Consider the following 19963-nt stretch of genomic DNA (forward strand, 5'->3'; position numbering starts at 1 on the left):
GAACAGCTCCTTTGAAGTCCTATCATCTGTCACCTTATGAAAGTGAAGAAGTTGTACCAAGAATGACACCAAACAAAAAATAACTTAAAAGACAAAAAAGTATTCCCAGTAGTAAAATAGCTTTTTTCTCTCCCTGGGGCCTCACCTCACGGAGCTGGAGAGTTGCATCTGTAGAGAGCAGAGCAGGTTCTGCCTGTTTGGCTGAAGCCTTGCACGGGGGCTCCTGCCCAGCCTCCTGCCGTGACTGCACCAGCTGCTGCAGCGACTCTGCATGGACCTAGGCAGAAAACACAGACAGTTCAGCTCTTCAAAATGGTCTGGCCATAGTAACTACAGATTTATTTCTCAAAATCTGGCAGAAAGAAGTTTCAAACAGGCCCTTGAGAGTTTCTTTTAACTGTATTAAACCCTTTTGGAACTTCATGGGTTCACTTCACAGGTTCAAATTAAGAATACCTGTAGGCATGGATTTACTTACAACATTTTGCCTCTTACACACTCCATATTTTTGAAGGGCAGCCTTACCTGAGCTGCCTTCTGCCTGGCTTCTTCCAGTTGTCTCTGACTTTCCAGAGCTTCTTGTTCAGCCTTGATTTTCCAAAGGGCCAAGTCCCGTTCATGGCGCTGCTGTTGTGCCTACAGATGAGGAAAACAAGTTTTAACCATGCAAGTTAAACATAAAGCTGTGATTTGCCTCAGCCATTGGTTGTAAATACCTTCTTAAAGATCTGGATCTACTCTGCTGGGGGTGTCTCTTCTGCTGAACCAGAATTTTTAACCCACTGACCCTCTTCCTTTCTGAGGCAATGCACATTCCCCATACTCTTCCACCACAGTGCAGAAAGGAGTTTAGGAGATCAATTAATTCAACAAACTATGATAAACAATCTTGTCAGCATAAGGAAACTTCAGCCAAAAATATTGTTCTTGTGGAATAAAACAAATCATCCAGCCCAAACAACTACACTGCATGGCACTGGAACTCAACATCAATCCCAGTCTGATTGAAGACTGGGATTGATGAACACAACCAAAACAAGAAACACAACCAAAACAGTGATTCCAGCTAAGAGCATATTAATGACACATATTCCAGAGTAGCTTTTTCCTTGGTGTCAACTTAAGAAAGATAAAAGACATTCATCCTAAAAAATGGCCATTATCAGAGGTGCCTCATCACGCCCATTATGATTTCTCTGAACTGCTAACAAAAGCTTAACTTGCTCTAGCTTGATTAATTTTTTTTGCAAACAAGAAATAAAGAAAAAAAGAGAAAGGTTAAGACAAAGACATATTTCCCCATTACCTTGAGAATCTGAGCCAAAGAAACACTCTCCTGCTGGGCAAGGGAAATGCCTCGTACCCGTTCCAGGTCCGAGAGCTGCCGCACGGACTCCTCGATAGCGCTCAGGTAGTTCAGCTCTGCTGACAGACGGTGCTGCAGCCCCGCGGGGGAGAAGCGCATGCACCCTGCAGGGCAACAAACACTGCTCACCCTCACACACCTCAGGGTCCCACACCAAAAACTCCTGGAAAAATGCTGTAGCTGCTCTGGCACCAGCACGGTTTTTACAAATACTCACCGCTCGCTGAGGCTGCTCCTGCTGCAGACCTGCTGGTTCCCAGGCCCCCATCGGGGAAGGCCACGTTTGGCTTCAGCCCTGGGGCTGAACCTCCAGAAAAGCCAGCAGGTGACTTGACTCTTTCTGCTGTATTGCCTGCAGAATCCAACTGCAACATTTTTTGGGAGCCAGAAGATGGGGAAGAAGTCGGTGTCTTCTGGGGTCTTCCCTTGTCTGAGAAACTGACAGTGAAACAAAAACCAAAAGGAGTTAACAAATGCCCTAGTCCAGCCATTTGATAAAATAAAGGAATAACCTTGTTTTTCCATTCCCACACTGTTCCAGATCGAAAGGCAAGAGGTATCCATCACCATCTGTACGGCAGTTGTCTTTTGTCAAGTGGGCAATTTGCCTTATTCTCTCTCTCTGAGTGATCACAACCACTCCTCCCTCGGCAGGGAGCATCTGCTGATAACAGTTATTGAATGTCACTGCATGGCTGATAAGAACCACAGCATCCCACTGTGAGATGTGAGGCCAGAGGGAGGAGCCAAGCATTCCTACCCAGATAGAATCTGGATGTTCTGACACACCAACACAGCTTCCCACTGGATTTCCCAAAGAAACAGCAGCTGCCTCTTCTTCCACTGGATCTTTGGATGAAGACTGCACCCTTTTCTGCAGGATCCCTGCTCCAGCAGAGCCAAGCCAGACACTCCAGGAGGGCTGCAGCCACAATTCCAATTGGACTGCTGCCAGCACCAGCACCCTGACCAACAGAGTGTCAGGTTGAGTTCTGACTCTGTCAGAGTTGTTCTAGTGTATTGCATTGTTTATTTTATCCTTTTATTTTCTTCCCTATTAAAGAACTGTTATTTCCTGCTCCCATATTTTTTGCCTGACACCCCCTTAATTTACAATTTGTAGCAATTCAGGGTGGGGAGGGTTTGCATTCTCCATTTCAGGAGAGGCTCCTGCCTACCTTAGCAGGCACCTGTCTTTCCAAACCAAGACATACAGATCCATGCAAAGGGCGCAGCCTGTTCAGTCTGCACAGGCCCAGTCTATTTTCAAGAAACGCCTCATGAGAAGGGTTTTGTCCCTAAATCCCAGTTCAGAGTTAAGTTTTTCTAGAGCACCCTATTTTTCCCCAATTATTAAGCCTAGTTAGCACATATACAAACACACATATAAAAATTAAAAAAAAAAAAACCAAACCAAAACAGTATCTTCATGTTGTACATGACCAGACAAGGAGTTTCAGCTGGCATGAGAAAGTCAGGATGCAATCATCTGCACGCTCATTTTAAAAAGTGAACAATTTATTATCAGCACATGGATGCAACTGATTGTGACAAGCCACTGCCCTGAGTCTTGATCTCTCTCCTAAGATGCAATGGAGACCAAAACTTGACTTGAACAATTCTTAAGATACTATGGTAACACTTTTTGAGAAAAGATATTTCTTTTTTAAACAGAGAAAATTATACAGAGGCTTCTTAAATTTACTATTTCAGTTTTATTAGGCTGAAGATAATTAACAGTGGCCGTATAAATCCTTTGGCGAGACATTCTGATTTACTTGGCACATCTTAGGAGGTCAAAGGACCTTTCAAACCCAATCCTGGATGCCAGCAACAGTCACCAATAGAAGCCAATACTTCAGAACTACTCTAAACCAACACAGAATGAGAGATCACTCATATTGTTTGATGCATTTTAGAAAAAAGTGCAGTGAAAACTGATTGTTTCATAACCATCTTCATTGGACAATTAGCAGAAAAACTGCATTTTTAGCTATGCAAAAAGAGGTTGCAAGAGAAAACATGTTGCCTTCTTTTTTTAATACACTCTTTTCCAAAGATGGATTCATCTCTCAAAAGGCATCGACTCACAGAGCTGGATAGGCTTTGTGAGTATTAGCTGAACACAAGTACAGCCAAAATTGTCTGTGTATCTACTGAAAAAAGAAAGGTGACTGCACAGGTTGAATAAACCTTGACACATTCCTAACTGACCTTTTCTAGAAGAGGGAAACAAAAACTGTATTTCAATGCTTAAGGTACTGAACATGACAGGACACCAGGTTTCATATTTAAAATCCAGGGAAGAAATGTTTTCTGCATGCACATCCTAGTAACATTTGGTCATTTCTGTTACTTCCTTTTTGCATATCCAAACACACAGCCATTACCAAGCATCATTATATTTGCATAAAGTCTCATAACATTCCTGTTACCTCATCAGGGAGTGTCCAGACAAGTTTTCCAGTGTGCTGTCTGTATCTGGGTTCTGCTCATGCTCTTTATTGGAAATTCTGCTGCTCAATAGGGATTTCTTAGCCTGTTGGGATCCCCTCTCTAATTCAGACAGTATTTTATCTTCTTCCACAGAAAAGTGGTGAGAGCTTGCATTGAAAGCATCCAACCCTAAGAAGCAACAATAGTGTCAAAAGTTTGTTTGGTTCTACATTTGAATACCTTGCCATCACAAGCACCAAAACAATGAACAGAGAAGTTTTTCCCTGATAAAAGCAACCTTTGATTTAGAAGTCTATAGATCAGACAAGCAGGAAATGTAGAATTAGCAATGAATTCTCTTCTGTATATTGTGTTCACTGCCAAAACTGTCACTCAGCTTTCATTTCAGCACACTATTAGTTTAAATAAGGAAACTATATATTTGATTCTTTACTACTACTAATCAGAATACAGCCTAGCATTTTGGGGGAAAGGTAAAGAATATTGAAAAAAATAGGAAGAGAGAGAATTTAGAATGCCTAATCCTAGTTTTGTCATGTTTCTATTGGCCTAAAATCTAGGGGTTTTTTATCCATTGCTTATATACTATGGCTGCACCAAGCCTCAAGTTTCTTCATGCCTTTGTGATGTACAGGTCACCATAGAAACCAATGTATTTATTAATTTGTGCACTGATGAAAAGTAACTGTGATCCAAAGACAAGGCATTCAGGCAAATTTGTTGTCACCTTCACAAACATAACCCTAACTCAGAAGCCTACTTGCATTTTCTCAGTACAGAATCTAAGGATAGCTCCCACACAATATTAAAATTAACTTATTTATCAGAAGGCTGGTTTAGGAAAGGAAACTTTTCGATGCTGTTAACAACCTCTTGCTTACTTAACTTTAAATTACTGTATTTTAATGTTAGAGAATAACCAGAGTCGAAAAGAATCTAAGAAGAAATCACTGGAGGAATAAATCAATCATTCTATCAGTATTAGATTACAGTTTCCAGATATGTAGTACTGCAATTTTCCTATCAAGAACAGCCTTAATAAAAAAGGATACCCCACAGCCAAGTGTTGCACTTACTTTCCTTCTTCCCCCTCTTTTTGGAGGAAGCAGATGAGCGGGAAGACGCTGCAGATCGGGGTCCAGGTGAGTGCTGAGAACCAAGGGGAAGCTCAAGGGGAGACTTCCTACTGGGAATTTCTTCCTGAATGCTTGAATTACTGCTGCCACCAACACTAGAAAGAAGCCCATTGATGGTGATTAAGGACTCAGGGCTCCCATGTTACACAAGGAAACTACCACATTTTGAATTAGAGACACATGACTAAACTGCACTACTCAGCCCAACTAGAAAAGCATTGGTTTTGAGATTAAAAGTTATGACAGGTAAGGCATTGGGAAGTTTGATATGATATTGAACATACTGAAACATGCTTCCAATAATATGGAACACTAAAAGATGGATAACAACTGTCCTCTCCAATTTTAACTCTTAAGAGCTAATTGACTCCATATCTGAACAATATAAGGATGACTCAAAATGAGACTGCATTTCAGATAATCTCTGGGCATACAAATATCAGCTGCCAGAAATAAGAGCGATTTTCAATAAAGGATTACAAAAGACTTGCAAAAAAGAGATGCCAATGCATCATACACTAAATAATACCAGCAGAAGAAAGAAGTTTTAATCAGAAAGAATAATTTTCAGAGTGCAAAGTGCCATTTAATTTCTTTTCTTCTGAAGTATCACTGGTGCAAACACACTTATGGCCTCCCCCAAGCTGCCCAAAAGGTATAAATATAGCTCATTACAGAAAAGAGGGTCTTGGAAAATTCAGGAAGCCACGTAGTAGAACATGGAGAGACTAGGATCTACAGTCTTCAAATATCTGAAAAAAGCTTTTAAAAATTCTTACAGACAGTTTATGTATCCATTACTAAGTAAGCACTGACAAATGCTTACTGAAAGCAATTACAGATTTACCATGAAGTTTTGAAGTATTGAAGGCATTTTCAGACTTAAAATAGCTTTTCTCTTTTTTCTGATTTACAGGACTACCCAACAGAGCATTATTGCAGCCACACAAGTCAGAGAACTAATTTTCACCAGACTACAAAGGATAAGATTCTTGTCTAAAGCTACCTATCCAGGCTAAAGAACAGCAAAAACTAGACATGGAACAGGAACACTGGACTCTGGAACAGGAATACTATTCCAGAATCCAGTGTCCTGGACTGCTCTAGTCCAGTGTTCAGTTGGCTGCTCTATTAACTGCAAGGTCCTAAAAAAGTACTTCATCACTTTGACTAGCATAGTACAGCACAGCAGAAAAGATATCCAGCATATTATGAACCAAATCTTGTATTAACTATTTTCCCTTGAATTCTACATTTTTACTTTTCTAGGAAGTCTAACACAGTTACCTGAGGTCACGTGAAATCTTTTTGTCTGTTAAAGTGCTGCTTCCCTGTGAGGAGGCAAAGTCATCCTCGTAAGAAGCCACGCTCTCTGGAGGGCTCATGGCAGGGAGCAGAGGGCGCAGAAGGGCAGAGCCTCCGTTCAGCCTTTCTTCAAACACTGAGGTGTGGAGAGAGAGGGGAGAGGACAAAAATTATAATAAATACAAACATACATCAAGTAGGTAATAGGAATTTAAATGCTCTCAAGCGTGAGTTACAATGACTTCCTTTCAAACACAAACACAGCTGTTTTAACACAGTGGCAGTTTTAACGCAACATAACAAGCAGAGTCTTCCTCTTTTTGTAAATTACTGAATTCTTCACTTCATTAACGTACTCCAACCAAAACATTCTTTAAGAGCACAGTGCTTTAGAGTAGAGTCATCTGTAGAAAATTTCATGTAATCATCTTTAAAGAAAAAAATATGAAGGTAAAAACAAATTGAGAAAAAACACAAGACAAAAATCAACTTCTCAGAAAACACTCCTCTTCAGAATGAGGACCTCCAGGGCAGAGACAAAGTACTCATAAAAAGAGGAATAAATTTGTACAAAAAACGAAAACAAAACATCCTGCATGAGACAGTTGTAAATCATGCCTTACACAGATTCATATTTGAGACCTCTGAAAGCACATTCCTTAACGATGAAGTATGAAGTGCATGGAGCAATAGGACAGGGAAAAGAGCCATTCACAAGAGCTTTGAGAACTGCTTCCATTTTTACCTTTTCCATGAAGTTGGTAGTTCTTTGCAAAGATGTTGATGACACTGTGGGGACTTCCCTTTGCCAGTTCCTCCCAGGGCCCCTTGCTGTGTGTGTCACTTGTCTGAGTGAAAAGCGGGGAGTACCTCTCAGCTGCTTTCTGAAACTCCTTTATAGGCTCAAAACCATTCCTCTCCCGAATGCAAAAATCCTTCTCTTTTAATGTCTCCAACATCCTCAGTGGCAGCTGCTTGTGCTGGCCTCCTTCCTCTTCTGAGAGGTTTTCATCACTCAGGAGAGGCCCTTCACTGATGGAGTCAATGCTGGACTCGTGAGGAGTAACGGCTTTGCTCAGAGGATATGCCTGGTTCTCACGCCCTGGAGAGTCCATCTGCCTCTTGGATAAATGTCCCAGGATCCCTTCATGCCTGTTAGCAGCAGGAGACCTCAATCCAAGGCTGATTACATCACTAAGAGGTCTGATGGTCTCAGGCAGCTTTTTAAACTCGCTTAAATTGCCTACCCCAGGAAGGCTGTCATCAAAGGTTGTATGAGACACGCAGGCACCCAACATCCTCTGAATTCTGGCTGAAAAAGTATTTTCATTTTCCTCCCTCACAGGAGGACTCACAGCCTTTGCCCACCGTCCCTCATCCTGGTTTTCTTGGATAAACTCTGAGTTCCACGTGGTACCATAGTTGATGCCAGCACCAGCCAACTTTTTGGCTTCAGTTTCAATCCTGCTAGAAAGGGAAGCAGCTGTAGCTTTCAAAGCTTCAAGGCGATCTAATTTGCTCTTATACTGGCTGGCAGAAGGTTTTACCAAGAGGTTTTCCTGTGCAGCAGATGAATTCATGTACAACTGAGGCACCAGGGACCCCACAGGGGCAGAATGGCTCCTCCTGCTTGCCAACATTGCGTCACACTCCTTTGACAGAAGGTCCATCTGCTCCAGACTCCAGTGCTGGGAACAAGGGCCTCCACTTGAGCCCATGAGAGCTTGTGGGTGGGGGAGCTGGACTCTTGGGCTCAACCTGTCTGGCTGTACCCATGGAGGCTCCATCAGATCGCTCCTGAAATGAAAAGTCAACATTCAGTTGATGATTTGCACAAGTATTGATGTCTTAGGTTAAAGCACTGTTGCCACAGATTTAATTTCAGGACAAAACACTTTTTGGTGGAATCAGAGGGGCGGGGAATGGGACAGTAAACACAATGTTATTCAGTAAAAAAAACCAACAAACCAAACAACCAGCACCTCCTAAATCTGAAATGCCATTGATGGCGTGGTGTACTTTTTGTTTCAGGGTTTTGACAAGCTGAATTTTTTCACTGTCAGCAGTCTTTTCCAAAAACCTCCTGACTCCAAAAGGGAGAAAATATTTTTTTTCCTTATCACCTGCCCATGTCCAGAACACTAGAACACCTCTAAAGTCCCCCCAAAAAATTTCTTCTCTGATGACTATGAAGGTCTCTGAATACCTTACGCAGTCCTGTGAGTCTCATCTCTCCTCTACTAGTAGTAATTACATTTTTCTTTATGATGTTACATTAACAGTATTCACCATATTGTTTATTTTATTCTACACATGGTAGTACATGACATTCCTTGAACTTTTCCAGAAGGGAAACAGGTGTCATTGCACTTATTAAGTCAAGAGTACAGATCCTGAAGTAAGTACACATTTAAGAAGCAGACATTAATTATGTAGTTAAAAATGAAGACACTTGCACAACAGGATATTAAGGCTATTCAAGAAACTTCAGGATTTTTACTTCCTTACATCTAAGTGTTTGGTCAGGCACCTTGACTTGCAGTAAGAAAATTTTGATAATACACTGAACAATTCAAAATTGGGAAAGCTGCATGAAGAGAAATAGGGAAAGGCTAGTTTCAAGCAGAAGCAGAGGTGTTTGGTACTTCGTAGAGAGTAACTAATGGCTGAATCTGAGACAATAGATCAAACAGCAACACTGAGCAAATCAAGTAAGAAAAATCAACAAATACATTCATATGACCTTGTACAATGGCAATGGCAGAGGAAATGAGAGTCCCAATATGAAATACATATCCCACTGATGTCAACATTATCAGCAACCACTATTCACTTCATTTACACACCGGCAAATCAGCCATAGCCAACATTTTCATATGGTTTCCTGCATCAGCTTCCTCTTTACTGTAAGGCAAATGCTGTAATTGACATAAAGACAATTACTCTCACTGGAACAGGAACTCTGGAGCCAAGGCTATTTCTCCTCTCAGAGATGAAAGCAGGAGCACTTTCCTCTCTCCCCCAAGGCCCCATCTGCTCACCTCAGTAGCGGCAGCTGTGGTTCTGAAAGGGACATGTCACTGCTGGAAGATGCGCTCGGAGGACGCTCTTGAGCCTTGTTTTCTTTGTCAGATTCCCCAGATGGCTGATAACCAGGTCTGGGCTAGAGATGAAGACAACCAGAAAAATGCATTTTCAAAAGTGTGTCAGTGTTTAGGAGCTCTTGCCTCATTACAATTGAAAAAGCTAATATCCAGAATTCAGCTTCTCTTTAAAGTAGAAAAATGATTTCTCAGTCAACTTCCTAGTAGGCCTTGCTGGGCCAAAAAGCAGCCACTAGCAAAGAGGCTGTGCATTGAAATCACTCTGTTTAAGCAAAGCTACACATTTTGATTTGTTCTTTTTTCTTAACTGATAACCACCAGAACAGCACAAGTCGCAACCTCCCTAAACATCTGAGCTCTAATTCCTGCAAACAACTGCAAGACTTTAAGTTAGTGAATCAGCTGTACCTGTGTTTCCTGCACTGTAGGCAGCTGAGGTGGCTCTTCTAAAAGTGTTCGTTCCAGCAAGAGTTTGGAATAGGTTTCCTGTAACCGTTTGGCTGCTGGAGGCTCAGGAGGAGGCACATTCTTCACTTTAGTAACAGCCTCTTTCTGCTTTCTGTAGAGCTCTTGGAGCCTTTTGTTCTTCTGTTCTGTTGCCTCCTTTTGTGCTTTCTTCTCTTCATTCTGCTTCTTCTTCCTCTCCTCCTGCTGCCTGATGATGTACTGCCGAACCTCATCACTGTCATAGTGGCGTTTCTTAGAGATCACCTGAGGCTCCTCACTGGCCGCTACCTTGTCCGGTTTCCTTTTGGTTGGACTGTGGCTCCTCAGAGTTTGAGTTGGCAAAACAGATTTTTGATTCTGCTTTTCCACATCTGTCTCTTGCTTTGTACTCATGGAATCCAACTGCAGGTCATCCAGAATTCCACGTATCTCCACAGGCAGGAAATCCTTGTTTACTGAGGCATGATCTCCTTGGTTATCACCTGGAAGAGCAGCTTCCAGTTTTCTCAGATTGGTCTCAGATCTTACTTTACTTCTCGACCTTTCGGAACTTCTTGAAGAGCTTTTACGGGTAACATCCAATCTAGAATCAGAACCTGTCCTTCCAATGCAGCCTGCTAAAGAATGAGATGTCAAATATGTCAGGTAACATTCAAATTTGGGAAACAGCTGCAAAAAGAAGGATGAGGGAGGAGTGCCGATCTTGCTGTAAACATATCTTTGCTTCATCTGGTATCACAGTCTGAATGTGGCAGCCTTGCACAGACTGAGCCCACACCCCTTCTACTCTCACCAGCCTCACCACCTCACAGGCATAAGAAGCACAGCAGCTCCCAGCATGCCTTATTTGCCCTGTCTGAGATTCTGGATAAACTCTGAAAAAGGCTGGTGGAGGAATCAATGAATAATTATGATGCACACAGATGACATTATACTATATCTGGAAGAACCACAACTCCTTTTAAACTGGGATGCTCAATCACAGCTTATGGATTATGCACAGCACACTTACAAAATTCATCTGGCCTGTGGACCACTGCTAGCCATTCCTTTCCCCACTGGCTTCAAGAGGGAAAGACAGATTGCAGGTGGTCCATTTTTTTAGTTGCAGCCTATATCTCATCTTTTCCAGATACCCCAAGCACCCTTGCAGCACATACCACCCCTCAAGTCCCATGTGTGGGGACCATGACACCAAAAAAAAGTCCATAATGCACCCAGGAACAGAGGTTATGCAAGCCAGCCATGGTTGTGAACAAAATTTTCCTCCACCTCCCTCAAATTCCAGGTTAAAAATAGAATGTTCTGAGATAGGAGCTTCTCATCAAAATTGTTTCTATCTCAGAAGTGTGCTCTAGTCTGCAGACATGCAGTGTTATATAATAAAGTAAGATGAAGTAAGTCCAGTGATAAAAGAACAACTTACCAGACTTGGCAGCTCTCTCTCGGCCTGTTCTGTCACTGGATACAGCTCTTCTGTCCTGTTCTATTCTGGGAGCTGGACCCAGGATCTTTTTTACCAGCTTTTGTCCCTCCCGCCAGGAGGATGCACTTATCACATAGTTTCCACCTTCAAAATAAAGAAAAAAATCAAAGTCAAGCTCTAGAGGATTTGCCATGGTATCAGAAAGAAGTATCATTGCAGCCATTCATCATTTCTGTACCATTTAATTCTGCATTAGTGGTACAGCTGCAGTTACACAAACAGCCAGAACACTGATGTCCCAGTGTAACTCCCAAAACACACTGCAGCACATTAAAGCCCTATAAACACTGATTTAAAAAAGAAGAACAGGTTCTGCAGGTCTAAAATATACAAACAAGCCTTACTAGGGACAGGGGTAATATTTCTAGAGCTGTTCACCACCACTCAAATATGGAAAACAAGAAATAAAAACATAAAAACAACTGAATTGTTGTAATGAGAGGAACAAAAATAAAGGTGAGTTAGAAAAACCCCTTAAGCCTCCTATCAAAATAATATTAGCTAAAACTCTAGGAAAAAAAAAACCCAAAACTACTTTAAAGGCTTTTACAAGTAATTACTTGGTGAGATACATGTCTTGTGAGGAGGTTAAAAAATATCAGGCACCAGATGTTTTATACTAATGCTAACTCACTGTCCCTTAGCTGGGACTTCTGTTCCAGCACTGAAAACAGTTAAGAATAAACCCTATTAGCTGATACTTAATTCAAGGACAAAATACCTTGCAGGTGACAGAAACCCAATCAAAATATTCTAGGATTATTTTATCATCCTACATACAATTAAATGATAGCAACTAGTTATGGTGGCATCTTAACCTCATATTGGGTAGATTAAATGATAGGTTTATTCAACTCACACACACTAACTTCCAATACTAATATTTTTTTTTAAATAATGACCTTAAAAGTGCTTTGGAGAAAAACACAAAGAAAATGTAATTAGGTAATTCCGATAACTAATGATCTGTAAATTAATCAGACCTTTCAGGGGTATTTAATTGCCAGAAAAGCACCTAACTGGAATATATAATCTGCAGTTGATTTTTAACAATTCCATTTCAGGCTCTATCTCTGAGTACTTTGCCTAAAGAAACCCAGCCACTGCAGCATGATCTCACCACAGCCAAACAAAAAAGGCACTGTACTGGGCCCAAGAGCACTTTGAAGACAGGATACCAACAATGTCAAGTGAAATCTAGCACAGCAGAATAATTGTTTTGGCAATCCCAGTCCTCAGTTTCCAACTCCCTTTCTTGTTGTTATTTTAACCTAGAAGTCTGCAGCCCTCTACTCAACCCTTTGCTAGCAGAACTCCTTGCCTGCATGTAAATCATCCAAGTATTTTATAAAAGAGCTGTCACTTGAAACATGTCACTACAAGTCTCTCTGAAACAGAGGCATCAGCCAAAGGGGTTCTCCTGCAGAATTCACTGTTCTCACATTAGTTCTGTGTGTGTTTAGAGAGGCAGTGTAAAGTGTCACCTTCCATCTCCAGTCAGCTGTTTAACTCCAACACGCCAACGGGGCAGAACACGAGCCATGGCTATTAATAGCCTTGGCCATGGTAAGCAGTTTCCTACTGCAACGACTGGAGGAGGATGGACTAGCATGGACATGACACTCAGAGCTGGTTCTTGTCTTCCAGGGATTTCAGGCCATCATTTTCCATGGATTTAATCCATTATAACAGGGGGTGGCTTTGTACATGGAGGGGCTGGAGCTTAGAGCTGTTGACTCCCTTGAAGGCAGAGAGAACATCCTCACAAGGGAAAGCAGAGGAGTGGGAACTGATCTTCTCTCCATGGTAATGAGTGACAGGACCCGAGGGAATGGCCTGAAGTTGTCAGGGGAGGGTTAGGTTGGATATTAGGAAAAGATTCTTCATTCAGAGGGTGTTTGGGTGCTGAACAGGCTCCCCAGGGAACCGATCACAGCACCAAGACTGATGGAGCTCAAGAAGGGTTTGGACAACACTCTCAGGCACAGGGTGGGATTGTTGGGATTGTGTCGTGCACTGAGCTCCTCCCTCACTTGGAACTGTCATAAATATGTAAGACAGCTGAGTGTGATTCCTTAGTTAGGGATTGATCAGCATAGGAGGGAGTAAATCCATGCTTACCACTTGAAGTATTAGTATTCCTTTCCACAAAATATTCACAAGCAGGATTTACAGCATGCAGAAGCACATATTCACTCCCTAAAAATCCTTTGTAGTAATTTTTAGAACTGCTTTCTATTTCTACAAAAGGTTTACAGATTATGGGTCACTGTACATAAGCAAAAATAGAATACCTTAAGAGGGGTTCAAAAGGTGCCTAAACTTGCATATATTTAAAGAAAAGAAATTGCTCTGTGTGTCACTGCAGCCATAGCTACTCACTTTGCATGAAAACTAAAACCAAATATGAAGCATATCTGGAAGTCTTCCTAATTCTTTTGCTGCCAATATCAAAGATTCACACTGCTGGAAAACTAAGAAGCACTGTCAGAATTCCACATGCGTTTAATTTTATTTTCTTCTACAAGGCACTGCTCTACAGAAACCTGCTTGCATCATCTTCTCTAAATAATTAAATTTAAATTGTATTTAACAATCAGTGGAATTGTCAGACAACAGTGGGGAAAAAAGTTATCAGTTGGTAAAAGAAATAAACATTTATTTAAAAATACCAAGATTTGGAAGACTACTCAGGGAATGTGTGTTTACATTCTTTCACCAACTGAAAAAGCCAGGAGGGAGTTAAGCCAGAACTGAAGGTGCAGAATAGCAACAACTTGAAATGTGGAAGAACAACAACCAGAAAAAAACCAGGAGCGTCCTGGAGCATTCTCTGCTTCGCCACTGAGAACCATCCCAGAGAACACCTCTGACAGCAGCCCTTCCTCACCTGATGGGAAAGCAACTCAGCAAGTCCCACTGGCACTGATTTTAATATCATGTCTCAACATTGCTGAGTGAACCATGGGTCAGGCTGTAACCAGCTTCATCACAGCCCAAACAGAGACAGGATCCAGAGCAGAGCTACTGCTTCTTTTTGTCTACATTACCCTGACAGATACCTGAGGATACCTCTCCCCACAAGAAACTCACACTCTGCAGCAGTTTCCTCAAGGTGCACACAGCAAGTGAAACGGCAAAAAATTAAAATAAACCACAAAAAAAGTGCACAAAGCCACCAACCAACAATAAAACCACACACAACCCCCAATGCAGCATTGTGTACAAACTCACTACAACAGCACTGTGGCACATCTAAGAAGGCTTTTAAAAGACTGCACTTCTGTTTTTCCTTCTTGAGACAAAACTCATCTCTGAAGGACATTAACAATCCTCCCTCCACAGCAGAAACAGTCACCTTGTTTGGACTCTGGACTTGACAATCGTGTCAGTTTTTGCACTTTCCGCACTGGTCTTGTAGATTTCTTCTCTTTGTTTCTCTCACTAGATTTTCCTTTCACTGTTGAATCCTCTAAAAACAAACAAAAGTTGTTAAGTGATATCCCACAGGGGAGAACATAGAATAACAAGCTTGCTTCAGCATTTGAAAAACCAGAACTCAGAGAAACACAATAGAATTCACTGACTTTCCCAGATTATACACCCAGATCAATGACTTCCAGTCCAGTACTTTAAAATCCTCACAGAATTTTGAATCAAGGCCTGTTTTCCTATGAACTGGAAGGCAGTGACGCCACAGCAAGGCCGTAACAGATATTTACAAAGTTAGTTTTCAATTCTAAAAGAAATGTTGCCAGTTTATGTTAAACAATTGTTGGTTCTCTTCTGCTACAGATGCTACATTTTACTGCTCTAATGCTCCACAAGGACATGTAGTTCCTGAACATGAGGGCTGCTGCTTCCACATTAAAGCATGACAGCACATTCAGCACATCAGGAACTCTGTGGCTACTGTTACCACTGGTTTTTGGTTCCTCCTCCTTAAAGAACGGGATCAGATAACCCAAAACAACCAAGATCTTGTTCAACCCCCTCTATGGAGAGATCTGAAGCTTTATTTAGATGCCAATGGAAACATTTACAGCCCCTAATTTGATGTGAATCGACTCTCTGATGGATGTCCATAGGAAGCATCAGAGGCAGAACAGGAGGTCATATTACAAAGATGTAAGAATGGAATTTTTGGAGTCTTTCTCACCCTTAGCACCCTTTCCTTACAAATTTTCTAGCTGCCTTTAAGGCAGACAACAAGAGCATGTAATACAATCAATGCACTGAGTACCACAAGCCTCAGTGAATACATTTGCAGAAAGTTAACATCCTACTCACCTCTTTTAGCAACAAACAGCCATTTCCTGACTCCAGGAAAGTACAGGCAATTTTGTTCTAGTATGGCAAATCCTGAACAACTTTAAGACAAAATTACTGGAAACTTGGGGTCTGTACAAGCCTAACTGCTATAAAAAGATGAAGACATCCTGTATGGTCTATGCTTATAGATAACAATCTTTTTGTTTGAAAGAACAGTGCTGCTGTAGATATTAGAGATGTAACAGATTATTTCAGCACTAGAGAGCAAAGAACAGTTCTGATATAACTGACTGTACACACCCAAAACACCACATGGTGCTAATTTAATACAGAAGTAACACATGGATAGATAATCTGACAACCTAAAAATACATTTACAGTACATATTATGTGCAGCACCAGCATTTGTTTACTGGCAATCAGCTATTCAGTATAATCTTTTCAGCTCAGAAAGGAGACACGTTCCACAACAGCTGTTCTACGCATGGCAACAGGACAGAAGTGTGGATCAACACACACACACAGCTCCTTCCTTTTGTAGGCACTGGACACATGATCCAAATGCCTTTTAATTGGATCTCTTCAACAAAGCTTTTTAAAAAAATTGAATTTCTATAAACAGCTTGTTATGCTTGCTAAAATAAAAAAAAATGCTAGTGTAGATCAAAAATCTGTGGAAATTTGGCATTAATTTCACAGACTGATCTGAACAGTACAAAAATATTTGCAAAATAATTTTACTGGAAAGGAGTACCTCTTCTTTTTGAACTATTTTTTATGAGTGATTCCATAAAAAGTCCTCAGTAACTTACTGAGTTGCACAAAGAAATAAGACAAATTGGTTTATTGCTACACAGATACCTACAGATTTAAATCCCAATGCATTTTCCTTCAGTCTTAACTGTTTTGAGCAAAGAGAAAAGTTATTCTTCATAAGTAAGCTCTTACTGCACAACTAGAGGTTCTCTGGGGTTTTTATTTTCCATTCCCTTCCATTTTGTTCACCTGATCTCTTCCCCCTCTCCTAACTCAGTCAGTCAGAGGCAATTCAAGCTTACAGCACTTCACTGGAACCAGCCTAGCAAATTTAAAAAGCACACTTGGGCATCCTACTCTGCTCACCCAGAGAAAAGAGCTGCCAATGGTACTGCAGTTTTTCAGAGTGAAAGATGAATAAAGAGTGTGTCTTGGAGCAGTACATTTGAAAACAGAAACTAAAAGTTGGTTTTGTCCTTTCAACCAGGAAACTGTACTCATTCATGCAAACATGTATAAAAAAGCCATAAAATTAAACAAAAGTTATTCTAATGGAGACTTTCCTTTTTTCCTGTTTTGAAGAAATGCCATTAGTTGGCATTCTTTTCAGCACTGGTTTTTTGTTAGAAGTATTTGAATGAGAAAACTGGGAGAAGGACTAATTTTGTTGTTCTTTTAGTGTTCAGTAAATTATTCCTCCCATGGAGAGTATTACAATATATTCAACACCCATTCCTTCAAGTTTTTGTTCCCATGACTTTGTAGACTTGTACAAAATATATTTCTCTGCCTTTTAGAGAAAGTTTTGTGGATTAATCAATTCTACTTGTGGCTCACCTTTTAACTGGAGTGCAATATCTCTGTAAAGCTCCTGACTAATACGAAACTCGTCTGCATGCCAGATCTTTCCATCTGGAGTGCGAATCCTTGTTTCAGCAGGATTGAAACCTGAAAGTAAACGATTCAAGAGCTGAAAATAACTCCCTAAAATGTAAATACAGCTTTGTTAGAGTGGAAGGGAGAAACTGCCGAGTAAAAAAGTACCTATGTGAATTTCTAATGCTAAATTAGAAGAAAGCAATATACCAGTCTGCCACTTGCTTGCAATTGAAAAACAGCAGAATGGATGAGGAAAAGATTATTAAAAATCTGAAAGGCTTTTTCAATAAGATCTGAGACCATAAAAAAATTATTGCAATCAACCCAAACACCAATACAGCAAGCTTCTTTTCATAGTAATTCGAATAAGAGACAGGAAAAATTTCAAAGAAATTCACACTTCTGTAATTTAGCAACAATGTGATCTGTTATCAAACCATGCACCACCATATTGCCCAAAGAGAGCTATGAGCCTGTTCCATGCTTTGAAATGCTGCTCAGCGGATTGAGCTCTGCTCCCTCACCCTGTACACCCAGCAGCAAGGGGATCTGCACCTCCATACCTCTGTAAGATGGAGCAGCAGGCACAGCTGTCACCTTCCTGACCTTGGGGGTCACCGTGTTCTCCACGTTAGTGACCACGACGGGTTGCTCAGCATACCCCAAGTGCTGCCCTCTGCCACTGAGCTCCTCAGAATGCTCCCACTGCTTTCGGATCCTCTCCTTCAGCTTCTCCAACTTGGCATCGTGCTGCCGCTGCTTGAGGATTTCCAGCCTGTGAGCACTGCAAATACTGGCGGCAGAAGGGGAAGACACTTTCAGTTCACTGTCCTGGGATGTGATACTCTGAGAAGCTCGAGTGCTACTTTCATCTCCCCTGGAGCCACTGTTTTTTTCTTCTTCCAGTCTTGAAAGTGCTGCAAGCCTAGGAAATGCCTCGTTACTGTGCAAGGCGTTGATTGTGGGTCGGTCATTCAGGTACCTCACGATGGTCTCGTCTGCAGCAGAAGGGAAGGGGCTGTCAAAGGCTCTGCCCTGCCGATCCTGCTCGTGTGCCAGACAGGCTGGGAGTTCACTCTTCCCTTCTGCTTCACTCAGCTCCAAACTAGACAGCAGCTGCTTGGCCTCAAGCTGGCTAGAACTGTGAGAAGACAGAGAAAATATATAAATCCCTGATGTAACAGAAGGGGGAAAAAATTCACCATCAGAAACACAAACGTAGGACCTTCAAACTCAGCAATCAGCACATTCATCAACTAAATGAATTACTTCCTCTACCCTGCTCCACTTAAAGGTGAGTTCTTTTAAAGTCTGACCACCTTATATTTAATAGTGCAAGCCTGATCAAACAAAGAGACTTCTGTTCAAAATTTCATTTGTTGCAGTCTCTGTCTGAAAAGAACTATATATAACGCTGAAGACTAGAAAATCAGCAAGCAGTAATGTCATCCTTCAATTTAAAAGAGAAATAACATGCTTAAATAACAAGCATAGTACTTACAAGAAGCATAATTAGTACATGAGCTACTCAATTAACAATATTGACCCAAATCAGGGGTCAATTGACCCCTATCACATGCAACAAGGAGGACCACCTCAGAGCTGTCTTAAGTAATGGAAAAAGAGACCAAAACTTAGGTGTCAGGATAATTAATAATCATGTTCTATGGCCCCCTTCTGTGTTCTGTACCACTTCTGTTCCATGAGAAGCTGTTCATATAGGATTTTCTCACATTCACAAAAATGTGACTTTAGTACTAGCTCTGCTACTACTAGTACTACTCTTAATCCATACTGTCTTGGTAACATATACTGAAGAACTAATGAAACAGCTGGAAAAGCATAAGGAAACAGTCTTTTTCCTTCTTATTACTGAAACTAAATACCTATCAAACCCATCAGGTCACTAATGCCACAGACATGCCACTTGATGATCCAGTCCCATTTCAAAACAGTTGACTTTAAACTCATATTCACTAAATAAAAAAGAAATTTGTAATCTTTACTAAGAAGTCCATCAACACATGCTGTCACGTGGGTAGGTGATGGGAGGAAGCAAACCAATTTTTGAGGAGGTGTCAAAAACATCACTGTTAGCTTAACTCTAATCTTAGCATGTTTTTCTTCAATAGTCAGCTATCCCAGCACTGACCTGTATGAAGCCAATGGCTCACGAAATTCCACACGACTGCATTTTTTCACATTGCTTTCCAGAGTGGTTGCTCGAAGAGGGCTGCGTGAGGACTTCTCCTTGCTGGATTTATTTTGGCTGGAGGACCGGGAACCTGAAGCAGAAAACAAAGAATGCTCTATGTCTCTACCTCTCCAGAAAGAGAAAGCTCTTGGGGCTGAATAGTCTTTCTTGGGTTTGAGCAGCTCTCTCTTTCAACAACCTGATTTCAACAACTAGGAGCAAGGCAGTAAGTGCTTGAAACAATGACTGTAGTTAAAGAGAGACAATAATGTTTAAAGATTAATTGTAAGTAATTAAATCTGTGAAGTTGGCAGTGTTGCCACTAGAGGTCGGCTGTTCTTCAGCAGCGCACTACCAGAATGCTCTTAGTGTATAAAATGAGGGCTTATTTCCTATAAGCAAATGCTCTCCCCTTCAGTCAGACAACAGAAGCATCAGATTTAGCAAATTTCCTGTCAGAGTGGGATATCACTGCTCACTCACAGCGTGGGGCAAGTCCTGCCACCCCCTCTAACCAAGAGACTGGGAAAGAACACTCTCCTTCCTAAGCTCAGGGAAGGA

At 41.2% G+C, this 19963-nt stretch overlaps 1 protein-coding gene across 4 annotated transcripts in view; it reads right to left on the minus strand.

Moving 5' to 3' along the window:
* Nucleotides 1-19963, minus strand: part of CEP350 (centrosomal protein 350) — a 70472-nt gene that overhangs the window by 37106 nt on the left and 13403 nt on the right. For all 4 annotated transcript variants that reach the window (XM_084211782.1, XM_084211783.1, XM_084211781.1 and 1 more), the window contains 15 exons: nucleotides 19361-19493; nucleotides 17772-18349; nucleotides 17167-17277; nucleotides 14660-14773; nucleotides 11242-11385; nucleotides 9777-10432; nucleotides 9306-9427; nucleotides 7010-8061; nucleotides 6247-6400; nucleotides 4900-5054; nucleotides 3802-3991; nucleotides 1584-1804; nucleotides 1307-1470; nucleotides 526-636; nucleotides 146-277 (listed from right to left, as the gene is read on the minus strand). In XM_084211782.1, the coding sequence (XP_084067908.1) occupies nucleotides 146-277; nucleotides 526-636; nucleotides 1307-1470; nucleotides 1584-1804; nucleotides 3802-3991; nucleotides 4900-5054; nucleotides 6247-6400; nucleotides 7010-8061; nucleotides 9306-9427; nucleotides 9777-10432; nucleotides 11242-11385; nucleotides 14660-14773; nucleotides 17167-17277; nucleotides 17772-18349; nucleotides 19361-19493 (4037 nt within the window). The remainder of the gene's footprint in view (nucleotides 1-145; nucleotides 278-525; nucleotides 637-1306; nucleotides 1471-1583; nucleotides 1805-3801; nucleotides 3992-4899; nucleotides 5055-6246; nucleotides 6401-7009; nucleotides 8062-9305; nucleotides 9428-9776; nucleotides 10433-11241; nucleotides 11386-14659; nucleotides 14774-17166; nucleotides 17278-17771; nucleotides 18350-19360; nucleotides 19494-19963) is intronic.

The sequence above is a fragment of the Fringilla coelebs genome, assembly GCF_963513975.1.
Source record: "Fringilla coelebs genome assembly, chromosome: 9".
Taxonomy (NCBI): domain Eukaryota; kingdom Metazoa; phylum Chordata; class Aves; order Passeriformes; family Fringillidae; genus Fringilla; species Fringilla coelebs.